This window comes from Mustelus asterias, chromosome 1 (assembly GCF_964213995.1).
Source record: "Mustelus asterias chromosome 1, sMusAst1.hap1.1, whole genome shotgun sequence".
NCBI classification, from domain to species: Eukaryota; Metazoa; Chordata; class Chondrichthyes; order Carcharhiniformes; family Triakidae; genus Mustelus; species Mustelus asterias.
In genome coordinates, this window is record NC_135801.1 from 1,286,855 (window position 1) to 1,307,846 (window position 20,992).

The 20,992-nt window shown below is 43.4% G+C and overlaps 1 protein-coding gene across 2 annotated transcripts in view; it reads left to right on the top strand.

Annotated features, from left to right (window-relative positions):
* Positions 1-20,992, top strand: part of gne (glucosamine (UDP-N-acetyl)-2-epimerase/N-acetylmannosamine kinase) — a 57,035-nt gene that overhangs the window by 23,355 nt on the left and 12,688 nt on the right. For both annotated transcript variants that reach the window (XM_078201517.1, XM_078201516.1), the window contains exons 3-10: positions 4,286-4,737; positions 5,842-5,994; positions 9,058-9,270; positions 11,288-11,375; positions 13,114-13,324; positions 14,364-14,493; positions 14,833-15,054; positions 20,310-20,492. In XM_078201517.1, coding sequence (XP_078057643.1) covers positions 4,286-4,737; positions 5,842-5,994; positions 9,058-9,270; positions 11,288-11,375; positions 13,114-13,324; positions 14,364-14,493; positions 14,833-15,054; positions 20,310-20,492 — 1,652 coding nt within the window. The remainder of the gene's footprint in view (positions 1-4,285; positions 4,738-5,841; positions 5,995-9,057; positions 9,271-11,287; positions 11,376-13,113; positions 13,325-14,363; positions 14,494-14,832; positions 15,055-20,309; positions 20,493-20,992) is intronic.

Here is a 20,992-nt window from a genome sequence, read left to right on the forward strand (position 1 = left end):
CCACTGCTGTTTGTCATTTTTATTAATGACCTGGATGAGGGTGTAGAAGGATGGATTAGTAAATTTGCGGATGACACTAAAGTCGGTGGAGTTGTAGACAGTGCGGAGGGAACTGGCAGGTTACAGAGGGACATAGATAAGCTGCAGAGCTGGGCTGAGAGGTGGCAAATGGAGTTTAATGCGGCAAAGTGTGAGGTGATTCACTTTGGAAGGAGTAACAAGAATACAGAGTACTGGGCTAATGGTAAGATACTTGGTAGTGTGGATGAACAGAGGGATCTGGGTGTCCATGTGCATAGATCCCTGAAAGTTGGCACCCAGGTTGATAGGGTTGTTAAGAAGGCGTACGGTGTGTTAGCTTTTATTGGTAGAGGGATTGAGTTTCGGAGCCAGGAGGTCATGCTGCAACTGTACAAAACTCTGGTGCGGCCGCATTTGGAGTATTGCGTACAGTTCTGGTCGCCGCATTATAGGAAAGATGTGGAAGTGTTGGAAAGGGTGCAGAGGAGATTTACCAGGATGTTGCCTGGTATGGTGGGAAAATCATATGAGGAAAGGCTGAGGGGCTTGAGGTTGTTTTTGTTAGAGAGAAGAAGGTTAAGAGGTGACTTAATAGAGGCATACAAGATGATCAGAGGATTAGATAGGGTGGACAGTGAGAGCCTTTTTCCTCGGATGGTGATGGCTAACACGAGGGGACATAGCTTTAAATTGAGGGGTGATAGATATAGGACAGATGTTAGAGGTAGGTTCTTTACTCGGAGAGTAGTAAGGGCGTGGAATGCCCTGCCTGCAGCAGTAGTGGACTCGTCAACATTAAGAGCATTTAAATGGTTATTGGATAAACATATGGATGATATTGGAATAGTGTAGATTAGATGGGCTTTAGATTGGTTTCACTGGTCGGCGCAACATTGAGGGCCGAAGGACCTGTACTGCGCTGTAATGTTCTATGTTCTATACCCGATGCCAGGGTTTGGAACATTTGCTCGGGGCTGGAGAGAAAGTTGCAGTGGGAAGAGGAGGAGCTAGTGGTCATGATCCACGATAGAGGCAGGGCGAGGAACGGGGTTCTGTGTAGTCAGCACGAGGAATTAAGCAACAAATTAAGATGCAGAACCTCAAAGGTAATTTCTAGATTACCTGAGCAAATTGGCACAGGACAAATAAGATTAGAGAATGAACGTGCAGCACAAACACTGGTGTGGGAGGAGTGACTTCTGGTTCATGGATACTGGCACCAATATTGAGCCACGTGGAAAGTGGGGTCTGCACCATGGATAGGGTTTGTGCCGAGGCTGGAGGGGGACAGCACTGGAAGACCCCGGAGAGGGGACACCAAAGAGAGAGAATCTGGTGAAATGGTGTGACAACAATAATCTCTCCCTCAGTGTCAATAAAATGAAGGAGATTGTCATTGACTTCAGGAAGTGTAGTGGAGGACATGCCCCTGTCTACATCAACGGGGATGTAGTGAAAATGGTCGAGAGCTTCAAGTTTCTAGGTGTCCAGATCACCAACAACCTATCCTGGTCCCCCCATGCCGACACTATAGTTAAGAAAGCCCACCAATGCCTCTACTTTCTCAGGAGACTAAGGAAATTTGGCATGTCAGCTACAACTCTCACCAACTTTTACAGATGCACCATAGAAAGCATCCTTTCCAATGTAGCAAGGTACAGACCCAATCAGCCCTTGATTTGGTAATTTAGGGGGTTTTGTTGCTGTCCTGCTCTCCGGGGTCTTCCAGTGATTTTGATTTGATTTATTGTCACATGTATTAGTATACAGTGAAAACTATTGTTTTTTGTGCACTATACAGACAAAGCATACCATTCATAGAGTACACAGGGGAAAAGGAAAGGAGAGAGTGCAGAATGTTGTGTTACAGTCATAGCTAGGGTGTAGAGAAAGATCAACTTAATACGAGGTAGGTCCATTCAAAAGTCTGATGGCAGCAGGGAAGAACCTGTTCTTGAGTCGGTGGATACGTGATTTCAGACTTTTGTATCTTTTTCCCGACAGAAGAAGGTGGAAGAGAGAATGTCCAGGGTGCTGGCTGCTTTTCTGAGGCACAGGGAAGTGTCGACAGCTTGATATGGCTCCAGCTCTGATCAAGACTGTAAGAAACTACAAAGGGTTGTGAATGTAGCCCTGTCGATCTCACAAACCAACCTCCCATCCATTGACTCTGTCTACACTTCCCTCTGCCTCAGAAAAGCAGCCCGCATAATTAAGGACCCCACACACCTTGGACATTCTCTCTTCCATCTTCTTCTGTCGGGAAAAAGATACCAAAGTCTGAAATCACGTACCAACCGACTCAAGTACAGCTTCTTCCCTGCTGCCGTCAGACTTTTGAATGGACTTGCCTCGCATTAAGTTGTTCTTTCCCTACACCCTAGCTATGACTAACACTACATTCTGCACTCTCTCGTTTCCTTTTCCCCTGTGGACTCTATGAACGGTGTGCTTTGTCTGTATAGCGCGCAAGAAACAATACTTTTCACTGTACGTTAATACATGTGACAATAAATCAAATCAAAATCACTGTAAGACCCCGGAGAGGGGGACAGTGACAAAGTACCCGAAATTACCAAATCAAGGGCTGATTGGGTAGGGTTTGTATCTTGCCCATTGTGAACAGCAGAAGGGACACGCTGTTTGATACGATCCGCTGGTCTTTGGGAAGTACGACCTACGTACCAAGCATCTCACTGGCATTGAAATTCATATACCACACTATTCATTTGTGTGACAGGCAGAATGTCTTTTGGCTTGATGGCAGCATTGTGTACCGCTCAAGTTGCCAGTGCATTAGTAACAGTGAGAAACATCTCGCTTCACCTATTGATCAGATTTCTGAGATCCCTTACCCTTCCAGGGGAATCTGAAGTCAATGTGCACTTTTCAGAGCCAAAGATGATGGCCTTTGGTCCGTTCATGAGTTTGCATGAAATACAGTGCAAACTGATCTAGTCAGGGTAGCACTATCCCACAAGAAGCCTTTGTGTCCTCTTTCAGCATCAGTTTGAATGGTGGGCAAAGACTTGGGCCTTATTTGCAAGGTTGCCGATGAGGCCAGTCCTATCGCAAGTGGAAGTGTACGAATCCCAGCACGTGTTGTGACCAGTGGGGATAGGTTTGCGGTAGACTGTGGTGAAGAACCCTTTCTCAATTAGTACATCAGGGAAAGGGAGTTCGGTTAACTTCATTTCAAATGTGAATTTGAGAGCAGGTTAAAGTCCATTAATACCCGGAAGGAAATTCTTACATGCAGCTGTGGATTTAAATATAGCTAACATATCATCCACATTTCAGAAATATACAAGGGTTAGGAAGTTAGGTGTCATTCCATCAAAGATACATTTCTCATGGAACCCAGAAATGTTGTTTGAGAGAACTGGCTCCAGAGGTGATCCATGGATGGACACGCACACTGCTGTTAAATCTGAATCCAGCTGTCTGAGTCACTGAGTTCATTTGTTCAGTGAATATTGGTTCTTGCAATGATGGAGGCTCTAGATCACCATGATATAGCGCTGCAGCACAAATTATCTATTGTTCCTTAGGTGGAACATTGGTTAGCAAGGTCAGATGAGCATATGGACACAGCATTGCTATCAATTGCAAGTTCTGCATGGTCTTTGCAAATGTGAAGGAATCCTTCAATGCATATGTGGAAAACATGTTCAAAACTGGTTATACATACAAGCACGGTAAACCCAATTTATACCTTATTGCATTCCCTCTTGCACTGACCCCACCTTGTATCTTACTATTTCTTCTTCTAGTGTTTTCTGTCTTTCCCAATTCTTTGTGCACCTTGTTGTTCCCCTCTATTACCTCCTGGTTCCCACACCCTGGTCAGGTTTAAACCTTCCTCGATAGTACTAGCAAATCACTCTGCAAGGTTCAATCTCTGTTCAGGTGCAACACATCTGCCATGACCTGATCAGGTCTCCCACAGACCTGATCCCAATACCCCAGGAGTCAGAAGCCCTTCCATTTTCACTATCTCTGCAGCCACGCTCTACTCTCCTATTCCTATACTTACTAGCACGTGGCACCAGGATAAATCTTGGAGCAAGGCACTTTGGGCAATGCAACACTTCTTCATTAGGGCATTGGAATGAGAACCCACTTTGAGTTCAAGCCAAGGAGTAACTGAACTGAGCTGTCACTTATGAGGATTCTCATGTTAGAAAACAATGTAGAATAAGCAAGAGAACCTTGTAACTAACTTGATTCTGTGTTGGTAATGTGAATTCATTTTTTCTTCCAGAAATACATATCGAATGATTGAACAAGATGATTTTGATATTAACACAAGTTTGCATACGATAGTTCGAGGTGAGGATGAAGCAGCCATGGTCGAGTCAGTCGGCCTTGCTTTGGTGAAATTACCAGATGTGCTTAACCGCCTGAAGCCAGATCTCATGATTGTCCATGGAGATAGGTTTGATGCTTTGGCAGTGGCCACCTCGGCTGCATTGATGAATATTCGGATTTTACACATGGAAGGTGGTGAGGTCAGCGGCACCATCGATGATTCAATCCGACACGCCATCACCAAATTGGCCCATTATCATGTGTGCTGCACTCGGAGTGCTGAGCAGCATCTGATTGCCATGTGTGAGGATCATAATCGAATCCTGTTGTCTGGCTGTCCATCTTATGACAAGTTGCTCACAGCAGGATCCAAGGATTACCTGAGCATTCTGCAGACGTGGCTAAGTGAGTATGACTGGCTGATGTTTTTGTGTTTGTTTACAGACTCCGGCTCCCATTGGTCCCACCCCGTGATTTATCACAGACGGCAGAGGCAGAAACTTGTTCAATGTTTCTACAACTTTTGAAAATGATTAAAATTGCAAATAATCACTGTGAAAGTTCTCCTGATAAATAAATCCGTAGTGTCCTGTAATTGTTTGCTTTATTCTTGTAGGAAAGAAGCAACTTGCATTTTTGGCTTCCTTTTCTTTCTCACAACATATCCCTTGAAAAGTTGCCTCAACGATTGTCTCGCAGCTCTTTGTGTAAAAGAAATTATCTGAAAGTGCTTTCAGTGACTTTTTAAATTTGATGACCCCTCACTGATTCCCTATTCACTGTTGAAGGACAAGGGCAGTGAACACGTGGGAGCAAGTTCCCCTCTGAGTCATATACAATCCTGACTTGGAACTATATCACCATTCCTTCACTGTCACTGGAACTCCCTCCCTAAAGGTTCTGTGGGTGTACCTACACCACATAGATTGTCGTGGTTCAAGAAGGCGGCTTGTCACCACCTGGGCAACAAATGCTAGCCTTGATAGTAATACCCACATCCCAGGGACTAATTAACCTAGTCTGTTATAAAATTGTATAATGTACCAACGTAATTTCAAATACTTCATCTGTCCTGTCTTGAGATGAATTCTGTTCCTATTCTGGAGAGTTTTGAATAGTGAGAGGTGATCTTATTGAAACTTACAAAATTCTTACAGGCCCTGACAGGGTAGATGTGGACAGGGTGATCAGTCTACAAACAGAGGACACAGTTTCACAATAAGGAGCAGACCATTTAGGACTGAGATGAAGAGAAACTTCTTCACTGAAGGTAGTGAATTCTCTACTCCAGAGGGTTGTGGCAGCTCAGTTACTGAGCATGTTCAAGACTAAACTTGATGGATTTCTGGATACTAATGACATCGAGGGATATGGGGTAGTGGGAAAAATGGTGCAAGAGGCAGATAAGCAACCATGATTTGAATGGTGGAGCAGGCTCGAAGGGCTGAATGGCCTACTCTTGCTCCTATTTTCTGTGTTCCTACATTATGTATTTGTTCTCTCTTGTAGGCAAAGATGTGAAACCTCGAGAGTACATCGTGGCTTTGCAGCATCCAGTTACCACCAACATTAAACATTCCGTTAAAATGTTCGAGCTTACACTCGATGCTCTAATAACATTCAGCAAACGCACGTTGATTTTATTTCCGAATATTGACGCAGGTGGGCAGAGAGTGTTTGAATGTGCACGTGATTTAAAACTGGGCAGCTGTTACGTTTGGAATTGTTGGGCAGAATCCTTTGTGCTTCTGAATTGGGTAAAATCAGAAGGTTAAACAAGAACTTGCCTGTTGAATTTTTGATCTTGATTTTGTGAAGTGGGTGGAGTGAGATAACGCGAGACCCTGTGTACAGCCAGTGTTAGGGTTAATGAACTCTGCTAGTGCCAACTATTGAATTTAATTTAATTTTACTTGGTACTGAAGAGTGACAGGGTAATCAGTGGTGAAGTATGTGTGAAAATGTTTCATTTTTATGTAGTTTAATACAATTCCATGTCAACTTAAAGTTGTATGAAAAGTCATGGGAGCGTGGAGGGCAGCTTATTTCTCACTCTATCCACTACACAAAATCAAGATCAAACACCAAACAGGCAACTTCTTGTTTAATCTTCCAATTTTATTTCATAACTGAGATGATCATTTGAAATAATGAGATTTTCAAAACTAACATTTGTCCTCAATGCCAGCTCAAAACATACATACAGCTGATACATTTAACATAGTCCGCATGAATAACACATCTAGTCAAATTTGTACTACTTTAACATTTTTAATGTAATTCAATACTGCCCAAGACTGTTTGTGTTATAGCCCGAGTACATGTAGAAAATAAAAACTGCTCTGTGAGGCATGTTTATTCTCCTGAGGATGTATTTGTTCCAATTCAAACAACAGGATGAAAATAGATGAAGAGGAGATATTAAAAAGGCTAGCTGTACTTAAAACTGATTGACATGATATGGAGATGCCAGCGTTGGACTGGGGTGGTCACAGTAAAGTCTCACAACACCAGGTTAAAGACCAACAAGTTTATTTGGTACCACGAGCTTTTGGAGCACTGCTCCTTCATCAGGTGAGTGAAAGAGCAGCGCTCCGAAAGCTCGTGATTCCAAATAAACCTGTTGGACTTTAACCTGGTGTTGTGAGACTTCTTACTAAAGCTGATTGGTCACCAGAACCAATACGAAGATGCTGGCAGAGTAAAAGTGGAAATTGCAAAGACATTGGCCATAAACTTCCAAAGGCTCCTTAGATACAGGAACTGGAGAATTGCAAATGTTACATACATTTCCAAAAAGGGGTATAAGGGTAAGCCCAATGACTTGAGGCCAATTCAATTATCAATTTCAGAGTTTGATCATTAAGAGAGAGATGTCTGTGTGGATTTTGCACATTCTCCCCGTGTTTGCATGGGTTTCCTCCAAGTGCTCCAGCTTTCTCCCACAGTCCAGTCGATGGGCTGAATGGTCTCCTTCTGCACTGTAGGGTTTCTATGATTTGTAGGGCTAAAGGGAAAAGGCAGGGAGTGGGACTAGCTGAGTTGCTCTCACCAGTTGTTGAGTGGGACTAGCTGAGTTGCTCTCACCAGTTGTGCTGTAATCATTCTAATGATCCTATGTTTAAAGGACTCAATATTAGTTGACATGTCACCTACACCCCTCTCGAATATGTGCAAATGTTCTTTGGGATCTAAGATTAGACTGGTTTGAAAGTGACTCTTTCCTACAGCTGGCCAGTTTCAAAGATCAAATGCTTCACCCACTTTACTCTTCAATAGTTGAAAATTTATAAAATGCCCTCTTGGAGTAAGCTCAACTTTCATTGTCTCTCTGGTGATCTATCCGGCATATTCCTTACTGTCTGGTTCGATTTCTTTTTAACAAGACCTGGCTGCTGAGTGCGTTACCTCAGCACGGGTGACAGCAGGCTAGCTGGCAACAGCAAAGGTGCTGACAGAGTGATAGAGGCAGGAGGAAGAATGCTTCTTCCAGTGAAAGAACAATAGGTTTGAGCTTCATGGAGCCACTGCCACTCTCCTATGCTGGCATCTTTGTTGGAGGGCAGGTTGTTGAGCAGCTTTAAGACCCTTACACTGGATAACGTTGTAATGTCAGAGGTCTGAGCTACCATGCTGCAAGCTGACCTAGTAAAAGAGCAGCCTGAACTCCCCTGCAACATTCGGATGTTGGGTGGCTGGAATGGAAGCTATGAGGTCAGCAATCAGACACTACATCATGGCTGGATCCACAAGTGTGTGAATAGAGTTGGCAACCACTTCAGTGCTGGACAGGCTGGACTCCAAGCTCTCGCAAAACCTTTGCCAAGTTGGGCTGGGCTCTCCCATACTCATTGACATTAACTGCAGGCTTCTGCCAAGTCTTCATTGCCATCAGTGTTTTTCTGGAGATAATTCTGCCAAAGTCCTCATCTGACTTAGTTTTTCTAAAAGAAATAAAATCAAACCCCACTTTTGAAGTTTATAAGAATTTCAGTTATTGTATTCAACACCAACCACTTACCTTTCTTGATAGTGCAGAGTGTGGGGAGTAGAAGGAGCTGCAAAGAAAAGGTATTCCGAGGGGTCAGGCACAGAGTGGAGGGTCTTGAGGTTATTGTTTGAGGAAGAAAGGGATGTGATGAGGCAGAGATACCAAGGGGAAGAATTCCAGAGGGAAGCGACAATGTGGCTGAAGAAACAGCGTCTTTAGCAGAGTGGAGGAATTTGGAGAATAAATAATATTCCAATTTATTCTTTGAACTGCAGCGAACTCGCCCCATCCACCCACATCCCAAACAATTGCAATATAACAAAATAAACATACTTCCGATTTGTTTAAATCTGCCTGGACAATGGGAAGAGAATATATTTAAGATCATTTTGTCTAACTTTGTCTGGAACACTAGATTATTGCAGATTATTTTAGTATAACCAGTTATGTTAACACTTGATTTCAGGACATGAATATTAATCCTTGAATTATTTGCCCCTCAAACAAAAAGTGGGATTTTAGTTTTGTATCTTTTCGTAAGGTTTCAAAATGAACATACAATTGGAGAATTATCAATAAATTTTATAACTTGTATTAAATATTAATTTGCTTCCAGTAAACATACCATAAGATCATGATCTATAAATTTAATACTGCCTTTGTATTGTAAATGTGTTTTTAAATTTATATTGTTATCTTTAAGCTGATTTGTCAATTGTGGTTTCCACTTGTAGGAAGTAAAGAAATGGTGCGAGTGATGAGAAAGAAAGGAATTGAACAGAATCCAAATTTCCGGGCAGTGAAACATATCCCCTTTGAGCAGTTTATCCAGATGGTTGCGCATGCCGGTTTAATGATTGGTAACAGTAGTTGTGGGGTGCGGGAAGCAGGTGCGTTTGGCACACCTGTTATCAACCTGGGAACACGTCAGACTGGAAGAGAAACAGGTAAAATCTGGAACAGAACAACTTGACCTGAATGCTTGTGCTTACTTAAAGGACCTTTGCATTGGGCAATAGAGAGAGAATTTAGATGTAGATAGCATCTAATTGAATGGAACAGGCAGATTTCACTTCTCATTCAGCATTGAATGGAGCTTGAACCTTTCTAGCTCAGGCCAAAGTGCTACAGCTGAACCAGTTTAGGTAATTATGGTCAGTATCAAGAACTGCCAGCTTCAGTTCCTTAACCGGCATCTTTAGTCTTTTATTCTCTCCCTGTCCATTTGCTGGGGAGCAGAGTCCCAGAGAATGGCCATCAGCTTCAAACAAACTCCAGGAGGTGACTGAAACTCGAGAGGACGAACCATTGTAGTCCGTCTAGTGCTTCCTACAAACTGGTGATAGCTGCTGGATCCCATTTCTGCTTCTCTCCCTCCACACATGCAGTCTTATCTATTGTGTATTTCCAGCATTCTCTTGTTTTTATATTATTTGGGATCATGGATTTTATAAATGGAAACTTAGAGTATAAAAGCAAGCAAGTGGTGCTAAATCGCTGTTTATTCCCTAGTTGGTGTATTTTACCTGATGCTGGGTACCGCACTTTGAGAAGGATATCGAGAGGGCACAGGAGATTTATTATAGCACCGAGAATGAGAGACTTCAGTTATGTAGATGGATGGGGGGGATGTTATCCTGAGGTTAGGAAGGGATTTGATGAAGGTGTGGAGGTAATTCAGTATTAACTTGGAATTGGATAAATACGCAAAAGGGAAAAACTTTCAGATTACTGGAAAAGAACAGGATGGTTCTTTCAAAGATGGACAGAAGGGCTTTGCCCTGTGTTGTATCATTCTATAATTAGTGTGGTGGGCAGATTCTCCTGTATGAAATGGTTTCTTTAAGCAGTGTTGGAGAGAATATATGATGCTATCAGCAACAGGATCTAATTCCCAGGCTCTTTAAGCTGCTTGTATGTTGTTGCTTCACCTGATGACTGGGTGACTTCTTCCTCTGGGTGCATTCTGAAGAACAATTGAACTCCATTAGAGCCTCCCATGCAGCAGTGTCTTGAAGGAGCATGCCTTCTGCCAGAAGAAAATATTTCTCATTTCATAGTTAATGTTTTGGCAATAAAGGACTCGTTATAAAACAACACTTCAATAACCCATCATCTGTCAGCTTTGCTCAAGTTGTTAGCCTGATTCAGAAGATCTTTGTCCAAACCCCTCTCTAGAAATTGAGCGCATGATCTTGGCTGCTCCTTAGTGATGATGGGTGCAGCATTGGAGATGTTTAATTGGGGTTTTGGTGGGATGGAAAGATAAACTTCCACATTCTATTAGAAGGTTAGTGGCTCCTCTCTCCAGCACCAACAGTAAAAGCAGAGTAACTGGGCAGTTTCCATTTGCTGTGTGAGAACTTCCTGCGTGGCATTAATTGCTGCTGACTGGAAGACTTTTTAATAAACTCTTTCATAGGGTGTGGCGTCGCTGGCCAGGCCAACATTTATTACCCATCTCAAATTATCCTTGAGAAGATGTTGCTGAGTCTCTGCACTCCATGTGGTGTGGGTACATCCAGAGTGCTGTTAGGGAGAGAGTTCCTGGATTTTGACCCAGCAAAAGTGAAGGAACAGGAGAAATAGAAGATACAGGCCAATGATTCCACTTTGGGGTAGCAAAACTGGGGCCATAAATATAAGATAGTCACTAATTAATCCAGTAAGAAATTTTAGAGGAATTTCTTTGCCCAGAGAATGGTTAGAATATAGAACTCACTACCACAGGGAGTAAATGAGGCATAGACTGGGGAAGTTGGATAAAAATACGAGAAAGTAGGAAATGGGTGGAGATGCTGATGGGGCGAGATGAGAAGGTTCAGGTTGAACATAGACACAGGTATGGAGCAGTTGGATAGAATGATCTGTTTCTGTGCTGTCGGCTCGATTATTAACTGATAAATGGATTTATTTGTGGACCAGGCTTGATTTTCTGTTTTGCTTTTTCTTTTTCTGCCTCAGGTGAAAACGTTCTTCATGTGCGGAATGCTGACAGTCAGAATAAAATCCTGCACGCTCTGCAACTTCAGTTTGGAAAGCTGTACCCTTGGTATTACTTTTTCCTCATTAAGCAGTCTCTCAGGATCGAGAATGACTTGTTTCCACTTGATTTGGTCGATTCGGAAATGGCTGATAAGTCAATGCACGATCTGCTGACTCTGCCACGGGTGGGGCAGGTGGTGCTTGGTGGGTTGGGTGGATGAGTTGTTTGGAGGTTTGTGCATTAGTCCCTTGACATTCCCTCTGCATCTTCCCTACAAAGTCTTCAATGCACAAGTGCGTTCCCAAATAAGCTTTCTCCATTTTGTCAGTCACAAGCCAGGAGATATCCTGAGTCAGCGAGGACGTTTGACCTATATGGGAGTGTTTCCATTGTCCTCCTGGGAGCCTCCTGCAGCAACTGAGTTTGCATGGAGCAGTTGCTTCAGCAGTATGGTGTCAAGTATCCAAACAACATGTCCTAGTCAGTAGAGCTGGACTTTAGGGATTAACACCACAATGCCAAGCAAGTTACCTTGGGAGAGGATGCAGCTGCTTGTTACCTTTCAACCTAAACTTGGGCCTCAGATCTTACTCTAGACATTGTCCAAAATATAATAATGGGGCAAGATTTCCCCTGGCTGAGATGTGACCAAGATTCCAGGGCTCTGTTCCTGCTAAACTGACAGAACTTTGCAATTCTGGATTCAGGCCACTAATTTTCCCAAATTTTGAGTTGGGTGGGAGTGGGAAAAGTCTAATGGAACAGTTGCACTATTTCTTCTGGATTTTCCACCAGGAACATTGGCAGAGACTGAATGTGAAAAGTTATTAATGGGAGAATCCATCATTCACTATATTTCCTGTCCCCATTATCTTAGCAACAATGGGGATTAGAAGCATTATTGTAGTGCTGCCATTTAATTTTGCAAAGGAGGTCGAATAGCGCATAAAAACTAAAGGTTGGTCTTCCTATCTGCATTTTGGTGCTTTTTCTTTTTCCATGTTTTTATTCGAAACACTTTCTGCGGGCCCTGGGATCTTTGCTGAGATGGTGATGTCGCTGTCGTGCTCTCGAACCCTGATTCCAAGTACGTGAGCGGGACTGAAAATGCTACAAGTTGCCTGCGGTGTAATTATAATGAAACAAAGTGGAGAAGATCAGATCATTAGGACAAAGCAGTCTCCCTCTCCCTAAACTTGCATTATTCCCACCAGCAATCTGACAGGATTCCAAATTGAAAAGTCCAGATCTTCGTGTCAGTTGCATTCCAAATGGTTTGAGCAAGACAGCTTAAAATGAAATAAAATTAGAGCTAGGCTGACCAGGAGTGATATCCAAAAGCATTTCTGCACACACAGGTACTGGAAATCTAGAACCTTCTTTCCCCGCTCCCACCCACCCCCCCCCCCCCCCCCCCCCCCCCAAAAATCTGGAGGTCAATTGAAAAGGAGTCACGGCAGGTGAATGGGGTTAACGTATAGATTAACAATGATTTAATTGCTGCGTTTAGAATGATGGCCTGAATGGCTTCATGTTCCTGAGATTATTTCTAAAGAAATCATGGACAGGATCTTTTAGCATTCTTTCGCAATTTCTTTGCAGATAAAAATACTCTGACTGTTCCAATGCCTGAAGACTGATGCAAATTTGCCCAAATATTTGTAATGGGTGTAAAACTGCTTCAGTGGAGGGGAGGGGGATTACAAATGTTTGCTTCTGTATGGATGAAACGAGGCTGATTGTTCTCCTTCTGCAAAATAATCTTTTGATGAATCAGTAATAATGGATGTCTTTCCATTTCAAGCTCGAAGATCTATGGTGATGGCAATGCAGTTCCACGGATATTGAAGTTTCTGAAGTCGATAGACATGAATGAGCCTTTGCAGAAGAAGTTTTGTTTCCCACCAGTGAAAGAGTGCATTTCCCAAGACATTGACCATATTTTGGAAACGCAGAGTGCTTTAGCTGTGGATTTGGGGGGAACAAATTTGCGGGTGGCTATTGTCAGTATGAAGGTAATAATCCTTTCATTTAGCATGCTCTGACTTACCCATTCTTCACAGATCTCTCAGTCCACCTGTGTGTGTGTTTGCCACCTCTGTGACAGTGATTATTTCTAATACTTTATTTGTATAGCGCCTAGTCATGTGGAACAATGTCCTTCACAGAGACACAATCGGAGTCATTTAAGTTAATGGTGCCAGCTGTAAGATACCAGACAGCGTCAGGGGCACTAATATACACACTACTGTGAAAGTAACAGTCACTCAGTATCCTTCCAGATCTCTACAATTACTGCTAACTATAGTTGTACGTTCTGCTACTCACCAGCTCACTCTGCTGCTGGTCCGCCAAGCTCCATCCTCCACTGACCTCCTGCTCGCAACGCTGGCCCTGCTGACCTGCTCCTGCTCACCAGCCTGGCCCCACCTTCCCGCTCCTGCTCAGCAGCCTGGCCCCACCTTCCCGCTCCTGCTCACCAGCCTGGCCCCACCTTCCCGCTCCTGCTCACCAGCCTGGCCCCACCTTCCCGCTCCTGCTCTCATTGCCGGCCCCCCTCTCACTTCTGTTCACTTCCTCCTTGTTTCCAGCTGGCCTCCCTTCTCCCAGGATCTCAGGAGAGGGTTAGCAGAGAGTTAGAAAGATACCGAGTGGGAAGGGAGGGTGGTAAAGAAGGCCAATGGGAGAGAGGATGTTGCCAGTGAGCGGGAACGAGTGGCTGGGGGGGTAGGGTTGTTGCCGTGGTGATGGTGATGGTGAGAAAATCAGTGTTTAATGGTTCCTGGCGCTTTTGCAGGAACAGCATGGAAACAAAAATAAAGCAGCACTTTTCAGTTCAGGTCATTAATTGACAAGTCATGCTAAAACTCAGTTTTAAACAGGGATTTCTATTGGGAATGACTTTTCTCTCAATTTTTTACCCCCTTTGATTTTTTGCAGTTATTTTGGAGCTTTTGAGAGTGTGTTCACTCGCTGCCCCCATGTATTTTAAGCCGGTATTAAGCAGTGCGACCAAAAGCTTCAGATGTTTTGTGTTTCTACATTTTTTTTCAGGGTGAAATCGTAAAGAAATACATTCGGTCCAATCCCAAAACCTACGATGAGAGAATTGAGCTGATTCTGAAGCTGTGTGTTGAGGCGGCTGCTGAATCAGTGAAGCTGAACTGCCGGATTCTTGGAGTTGGTAAATCTGAATGTTTGGGATTGTGGGGAGTTACAGCGATTAGAAGCAGTCATTAGTTTTCTTGTGTCATTCACCAACTCTTCTCCTGTATGGTTCTGGGTTCCGCCCAGCAGGACTATATTTAAGATCATGCAAATATGTAGGTATTTATATCTTACCACACTCCACTTCTGATTTGTATTTAACTGGTTATTGTTCCATTCAACACACATTTAGATTGCTACTCAATACTTGTTTTATTTACAAGGTATGAAAGTACTCAGGGCAAGAGCTTGCGTGGGGGTGAATGATATTTTGAGCCCTCTGTTCTGATATTTAATGACATTTGTCTGTTTGCAGGCATCTCCACTGGTGGCCGTGTCAACCACAATGAAGGAGTCGTGCTTCATTCTACCAAACTTATTCAAGAATGGGCATCTGTAGATCTGCGGACACCAATCTCAGACACTCTTCACCTGCCTGTTTGGGTAGACAATGATGGCAATTGTGCTGCATTAGCAGAAAGAAAGTTTGGTCGTGGCAAAGGAGTGGAAAACTTTGTAACTGTGATCACTGGCACGGGTGAGCAATGAATAGAATCAAATAAAGACAATAGTTAGACCTCAGCTGGCACAGTGTGTACAGTTCTGGGCATCACACTATAGGAAGGATGTAAGTGTACTGGAAAGAGTGCAGAAGAGGTTTACAAGAAAGGTCCCAGGGATGAGAAACTTCAGTGATGAGGATAGATTGGAGAGGTTGGGACTGTTCTCTTTGGAGAGGAGATTTGATCGAGATGTTCAAAATCACAAGGGTGCTCATCAGAGCAGACAGGGAGAAACTGTTTCTGCTTATAAAAGGATCAAGAACGAGAGGGCACAGATTTTAAAATGATTTGCAAAAGAAGCAAATGTGATGTGAGAAAAAACGTTTTCACCCAGTGAGTGGTTCAATTCTGGAATGCACTCCCTGGAAGTGTGGAAACAGGTTCAATTGAGGCATTCAAGCGGAATTCAATGATGATTATTTGAATAGAAACAATGCGCAGGGGTACGGGGAAATGGCACTGAGTCATAATGTTCATGATGTGGAGATGCCGGCGTTGGACTGGGGTAAACACAGTAAGAAGTTTAACAACACCAGGTTAAAGTCCAACAGGTTTATTTGGTAGCAAAAGCCACACAAGCTTTCGGTGTGGCTTGTGTGGCTTTTGCTACCAAATAAACCTGTTGGACTTTAACCTGGTGTTGTTAAACTTCTTACTGTCATAATGTTCATTCAGAGAGCTGGTGCAGACACAATGGGCCGAGTGGCCTCCTGCGCCGTAACAATTCAGTTTTTATATTTAGAAAACAATACAAACCTGGATAGCGAGCTTAATGGTTTCAGTTTTACGCAGATAGAAAAAGCTAGCAGTAGTTGCCAACTCCTGACATTTTCTGTTGGTAAATATCATAACTAGTTTCTCCAGAGCCTGTTGTTGCAAACCTATGAGACAGGAGCAGAAGTAGGTCGTTCAGCCTCTCGACTCTTCTCTGCCACTCATCGAGGTCATGGCTGATGTGTTAGTGTTTCAAATTCCACATTCCTACCAATCTCAGACAGACTACCTTGCCTAACAAGAATGTGTCTACCTCCGCCTTAAAAATATTCAATGACCCCCCCCGCCTCCAGCGTTTTCTCAGGCAGAGAGTTCCATAGTTGCACAGCCCTCAGAGAAATAAATTCACTTTATTTCAGTCGGAAAGCAGTGCCGCCTAATTCCGGACTCTCCCACAAAAGGAAACATCCTCTCCATGTCCACCTTTTAAGATCATTCAGGATCTTATAGACTTCAATCAAGTCATCCCTCATTCTTCTAAACTCCGGTAAAAACAAGCCCGGCCTGTCTAACCTTTCCTCACAAGACAGCCTGCTCATTCCAGGCACAAATGATCAGCCATGATCGTATTGAATGGTGCTGCAGGCTTGAAGGGCCAAATGGCCTCCTCCTGCACCTATTTTCTATGTTTCTAGTAAAACACCTCTGAACCACGTCCAACACATTTGCATCCTTCCTGAGGCAAGGAGGCCAAAACTACACACGGTATTCAAGATAGAATCATTGAATCCCTACAGTGCAGAAGGAGACCATTCGGCCCATCGAGTCTGCACCGACCACAGTCCCAGCCAGTCCCTATCCCCATAACCCCATGCATTCACCCTAGCTAATTGCCCTGACACTAAGGGGCAATTGAGCATGGCCAATCCACCTAACCTGCACATCTTTGCACTATGGGAGGAAACCGGAGCACCTGGAGGAAACCCAAGCAGCCATGGGAAGAACGTGCAAACTCCACGTGCACACACTGACCCAAGCCGGGAATCGAACCTGGGTCCCTGGTGCTGTGAAGTAGCAGTGCTAACCACTGTGCCACCATGCAGCCCTGATGTGGTATAACTGAATATTATGCAAATATTGTCTAATATCTCCAGGGAGATCTAAACAGGATAGGTCTATGATTTGATTTATTATTACCACATGTATTAGTATACAGTGAAAAGTATTGTTTCTTGCGTGCTATACAGGCAAGGCATACCGTTCATAGAGAAGGAAAGGAGGGAGTACAGAATGTAGTGTTACAATCATAGCTAGGGTGTAGAGGAAGATCAACTTAATATATGGTAGCTTAAGTCAGAAGTCTGATGGCAGCAGAGTTCTTGAGTCAGTTGGTACGTGTCCTCAGACTTTTGTATCTTTCTTCCGATGGAAGAAGATGGAAGAGAGAATGTCCAGGGTGCGTAGGGACCTTAATTATGCTGGCTGCTTTGCCAAGGCAGCGGGAAGTGTAGACAGAGTCAGTGGATGGGAGGCTGGTTTGCGTGAAGGATTTGTGTGGGCTTCGTTCACGATCCTTTCTAGCAGACATGCCAAATTTCCTCTACCGTTGGATCAGGCAGCCGAAAGCCCAAATTTGCAAAACACTTAAGATGCTAAAAATACTAATCATTTTGGCCTGACATTCTCATTTTGAAAGCTTCTCTTAGTTTCTGCATAATTTATAACCCACCAGTGAAATCAAAGGAATATAAGCCTTTGAAGTTGTGGTCTTTACTAATGAGAGTCCATGAACAAGCATTCTTTGTCTTGCTGTTTAAGGTATTGAGGAATTTCTGTGGGTAACAGCTGAATCAACCTATATTGCAACTTGGATTTCACGATTGACTTTTCCTTTATTTCTGCTCTGTGAGCACTTATACAAGATGCATTCCTTTGATCAGCTCTGGTGCGGAGCAGAAGAATTGTTGAAGTGGCATCAAATTCTCTGCTGATCCTGTTCCTATTTTGTGGTAAACAGCGAGTTCATGAATCAGTGACTAGTAGAGCGCTTCCATTGAGACAGTTTAGCCGGCTCCCCACGTTATGGGGTGCTGAGGCCCACAAAATGACAGCTTTGGCATGCAGAGCTTCCTGCATCACTAGTAGCCACAGTAGCTTTATCCATCTCTCAAAATCTTAATAAGGAGTAGTCCTCATCCATTCATCAGACACTGTTTTAACTGAAGTTCAACAGACGTACAATTTGCTGCAGTAAGGCTTCTGATTAGGAAGAACTTTCTTCCAGCAGTACCTGTAATAAAAGAGCAACAAATTTTAGAACTGCAATTTCTTTAACCAAATAAAAATGAATGGGTTAAATTCTGAGTGGAGATTGCCATGGGGCATAGTCTCGTGGTCAGAGGAACCATGTGATCCTCCATCCTGCTCTGTTTAGAGATCTTTGTTCTCAGTCGGCATTCAGTATTTCTTCCGCCATTGCCAATCAGATTCTTGATATCCACTGCTGAAGAAATGTCTTCAAGTGCACCATTTTCATGGTCACTCCATTCTCTGATTAAATTAGTCAGTCAAATGCTTTTGCAAGTACTATAACTTTCTGGTTTTCTTCCCTGTCGTCAGAATTTAGAGAGATTTTTTTCCCCTACTTTCTACATTTGGGTCATTTGTTGAAGAAATGCAGTCAAAGGTGCCATTGTTTCCATACAAATGTCCCTGCTGGCCAATCGGACATTACACCATCAAGTACATTTGAACATTGCAACTCATGTAATGCTTTTGTAGTTGGTGCCTCGAATTGGAGCATGCATTACCCTCCATGTCAGACCTCTCGAAATAGTGAGTAATTGTGGCAAAATGGGAATGTCATGATGCTCTATCAACAATACCGCAAAATGCAACTTTTGTATCAAAATAATCAGCAATAATCACCAGGGCGGCACGGTGGCACAGTGATTAGCACTGCTGCCTCAGAGCGCCAGCGACTTGGGTTCAATTACAGCCTTGGGTCACTGTCTGTGTGGAGTTTGCACATTCTCTCCGTGTCTGCGTGGGTTTCCTCCGGGTGCTCCGGTTTCCTCCCACACTCCAAGACGTGCGGGTTAGATTGATTGGCCATGCTAAATTGACCCTAGTGTCAGGGGATTAGCACGGTAAATATGTGGGGTTACGGGAATAGGGCCTGGGTGGGATCGTAGCCGGTGTAGACCCAATGGGCGAATGGCCTCCTTCTGCACTGTTGTGGCTCTATTTATTACATAGAATCCCAGTGTGAAGGGGAATTAAGTTGAGGTCGTGGCTGAAATTAAAAACTTCTTGATCTGTTCCTGAACTCAGAAAGCACCTTCCAAACCCACGACCACTTCCATCTAAAAGGACAAGGGCGGCAGATACATGGAAACATCATTGCCTGGAGGTTCCCCTCCAAGCCACTCACCATCCTGACATGGAAATATATCGGCCGTTCCTTCACAGTCGCTGCGTCAAAATCCTGGAATTCCCTCCCTAACGGCATTGTGGGTCTGCAGCGATTCCAAGAAGGCAGCTGACTGCCACCTTCTCAAGGGCAACTAGGGATGGGCAATAAATGCTGGCCCAGCCAGCGACGGCCGTGTCCCATGAATGAATAATAAAAACTAAGAGACATTTGAACTTCATCAACTGTATTCAACAGAGCAAAGTACAGTTCATATTATTCTTGGGATATTCAGCCTTTCCATAAATGAGTCAGAAACCTTAACTTCAAAAGGAGATGTCATGTGACTGAACCTTGGGTTGATTTTGTTCTTATCCAATTGCTGTTCTGAAGGACACTAACCAGCTGAATTGTTGGAGCTCAGTTCTCTGGCACTGCCTTTCCCATCCTCTCGGAAGAAAATCATTAGTTACTGATTAAACAGAGAACTGAGTATTAGAGTCCTTGTCAGGCAGACTGTAGGCATGAAGAACTCCTCACAAGCACACAACTCGGCTTAAAATGTGTCTGTGTCTGACCACCAAACTCTCAGATGTACAAACAGCCTCATAACCTGCCTTCCCCAGCTGTTATCCCAGCTGCCATTGCTCAATGTACAATACTAGACTGAGTTTGTAAGGCAACAACACAGTGTGATCAAGATGTAATCTTTCCAAAAAGTAATCGATACGTGATTACCTCAACTAACAAATACTTCATTTTAGTGTTTGCAGTTAGACTCTCATTAAAGTTGCACTGTCTCGTCTCATTGATGATTGACTTTGGTGTATTTTGATTGTGTTTGAAGGTTGAATAAAGAATGATAGAATCCTGGAGGACACAGTCAGTTTAAAACTTGCACCCAGCACAAGGTGCCTTTGGCATCTGCTGTGGATATTCAAACCAACAGTAAGACTGCCTGCGATAGGAATCTAGCATCTTGGCGTTTAGAAGGATAATAATTCTCAAGCATGTCACTATATACATTGAAGGATGTTACACACTGTCTGAAACGGTTAAGTTTATTTGTGAGAAGTAAAAATTAATGTGGAAATTGTTCATTAGGAATTGGAGGGGGAATCGTCCACAACAATGAGCTGATTCACGGCAGTATGTTCTGTGCTGCTGAGTTTGGTCACATCATGGTGTCAATGGATGGGCCTGAATGTACATGTGGAAGTAAGGGCTGTATGGAAGCCTACGCTTCAGGAATAGCATTGCAGAGAGAAGCAAAAAGATTACATGATGGTAAGTGACACACACTTTCCAAAAAGTCAGAAAATTCTCATTTAACAGAGTGATGATGTCATGGTTTCAAATGGGAGCCTAACAGTGAAATTAAGAGACCATCTAAATGTCCAATTGTGTGGTGTAGAACCTAGAGCAGCCATGTTGGCCACATGTGTGATCTGTACCATGGCTTATGGGCCAAGTATAGATTTTAAATCTGTCTCCATTAATTTGCACTTTGTCTGATTCAGGAAATTAGAAATCTAAGCCAAAATAAGATGACAATTTCAAGAGTTCATAAGAACTAGGAGCAGGAGTAGGCCATCTGGCCCCTCGAGCCTGCTCCGCCATTCAATAAGATCATGGCTGATCTTTTCATGGACTCAGCTCCACTTACCCGCCCACTCACCATAACCCTTAATTCCTTTACTGATCTAAAATCTGTCTATCTTTGCCTTAAAAACATTCAATGAGGTAGCCTCAACTGCTTCACTGGGCAGAGAAATCCACAGATTCAC